The sequence below is a fragment of the Ricinus communis genome, chromosome 5 (genome assembly GCF_019578655.1).
Source record: "Ricinus communis isolate WT05 ecotype wild-type chromosome 5, ASM1957865v1, whole genome shotgun sequence".
NCBI classification, from domain to species: Eukaryota; Viridiplantae; Streptophyta; class Magnoliopsida; order Malpighiales; family Euphorbiaceae; genus Ricinus; species Ricinus communis.
In genome coordinates this window covers 8,376,644-8,377,610 of record NC_063260.1, presented here as the reverse complement: position 1 = coordinate 8,377,610, position 967 = coordinate 8,376,644, and the positions used below count along the sequence as shown (strand labels likewise).

Genomic DNA, 967 nt, shown 5'->3' with positions numbered 1-967 from the left:
AAAAAATTTAAATATTATTTATCAACTTGATTTTATAATTAAAATAATAATAACAGTTGTGCAATATACGGATAAATAACTAATTAATACTAATTTCAAACATACTCTTAATAAGCCTAAATGTACATTTTCTTTTCTTCCAAATTTCAATAAAAGGAGCTAGCCCTAGGTAATACTATTACTCTATTTCTAATAGAGTATTCATCACAGTAATTTAAGAAATCTCAACCATAATAATTTTATAATGAGAACTATATAAAATTATATAATTATATCATTTTTGAGGGTTCACCGCATGACAAATGAAGGCAAGCCTTAATCAACCCTCTCTAACCATGTACCCAAACACCATATGTAAGGCACTCATTAAAATTAAAGTAAAAAATGAAAAATCATAATTTATACTATTTAATATAGACAGTGCTATTTTTTAATGTCTCAAGGGACAACTACCATTAAATTAATTCCAGATCTATCCCCGAAAGAGTTGACTTTTCTATGGCCAAATACTGGTCTTAAAGGAGGACATTTACTGCTAACTCTTGTAACCAATCTTTGAAAGTTGAAATCATTGAATCCTGAATCAGAAAGAATTCCTCGGCAAAAATGAATCAGAATTTGAGTGCACTTTCAATAGGAGTGGTGGGAGCAGCCATCACCTTGTCTGCCTATTCACAAACTCTTGTCTCTCCAACTCAGTGTGTCGCAGTTGGCCTTCTGGTTCTCATGTTTGGCTTGCTTGTTGGAGAAGGTCTCATTTCTCTCTAGTCACACATATATGGACAAGTTGGTGTAAGATTTATTATTCATCACTTTGCTTCATATATATATATATAGTTCCAAATCTTCTTTTCTGTGTAATGTTGAAAACTTTTTCTGGTATTAAGGAATTTTTCTTTTTGATGTGTTTCTGTTTGAAAACTTGGATTCTAAGGATTTATCGGACAAGTTTATCTATATTTAACTT

General features: G+C 30.5%; 1 protein-coding gene across 1 annotated transcript; it reads left to right on the top strand.

Annotated features, from left to right (window-relative positions):
- Window positions 1-498: 498 nt before the first annotated feature.
- Window positions 499-967, top strand: LOC107262369. Its single transcript, XM_015727774.3, has one exon. It carries the CDS (start codon window positions 607-609, stop codon window positions 766-768), a length of 162 nt encoding a protein of 53 aa, XP_015583260.2. The 5' UTR covers window positions 499-606; the 3' UTR covers window positions 769-967.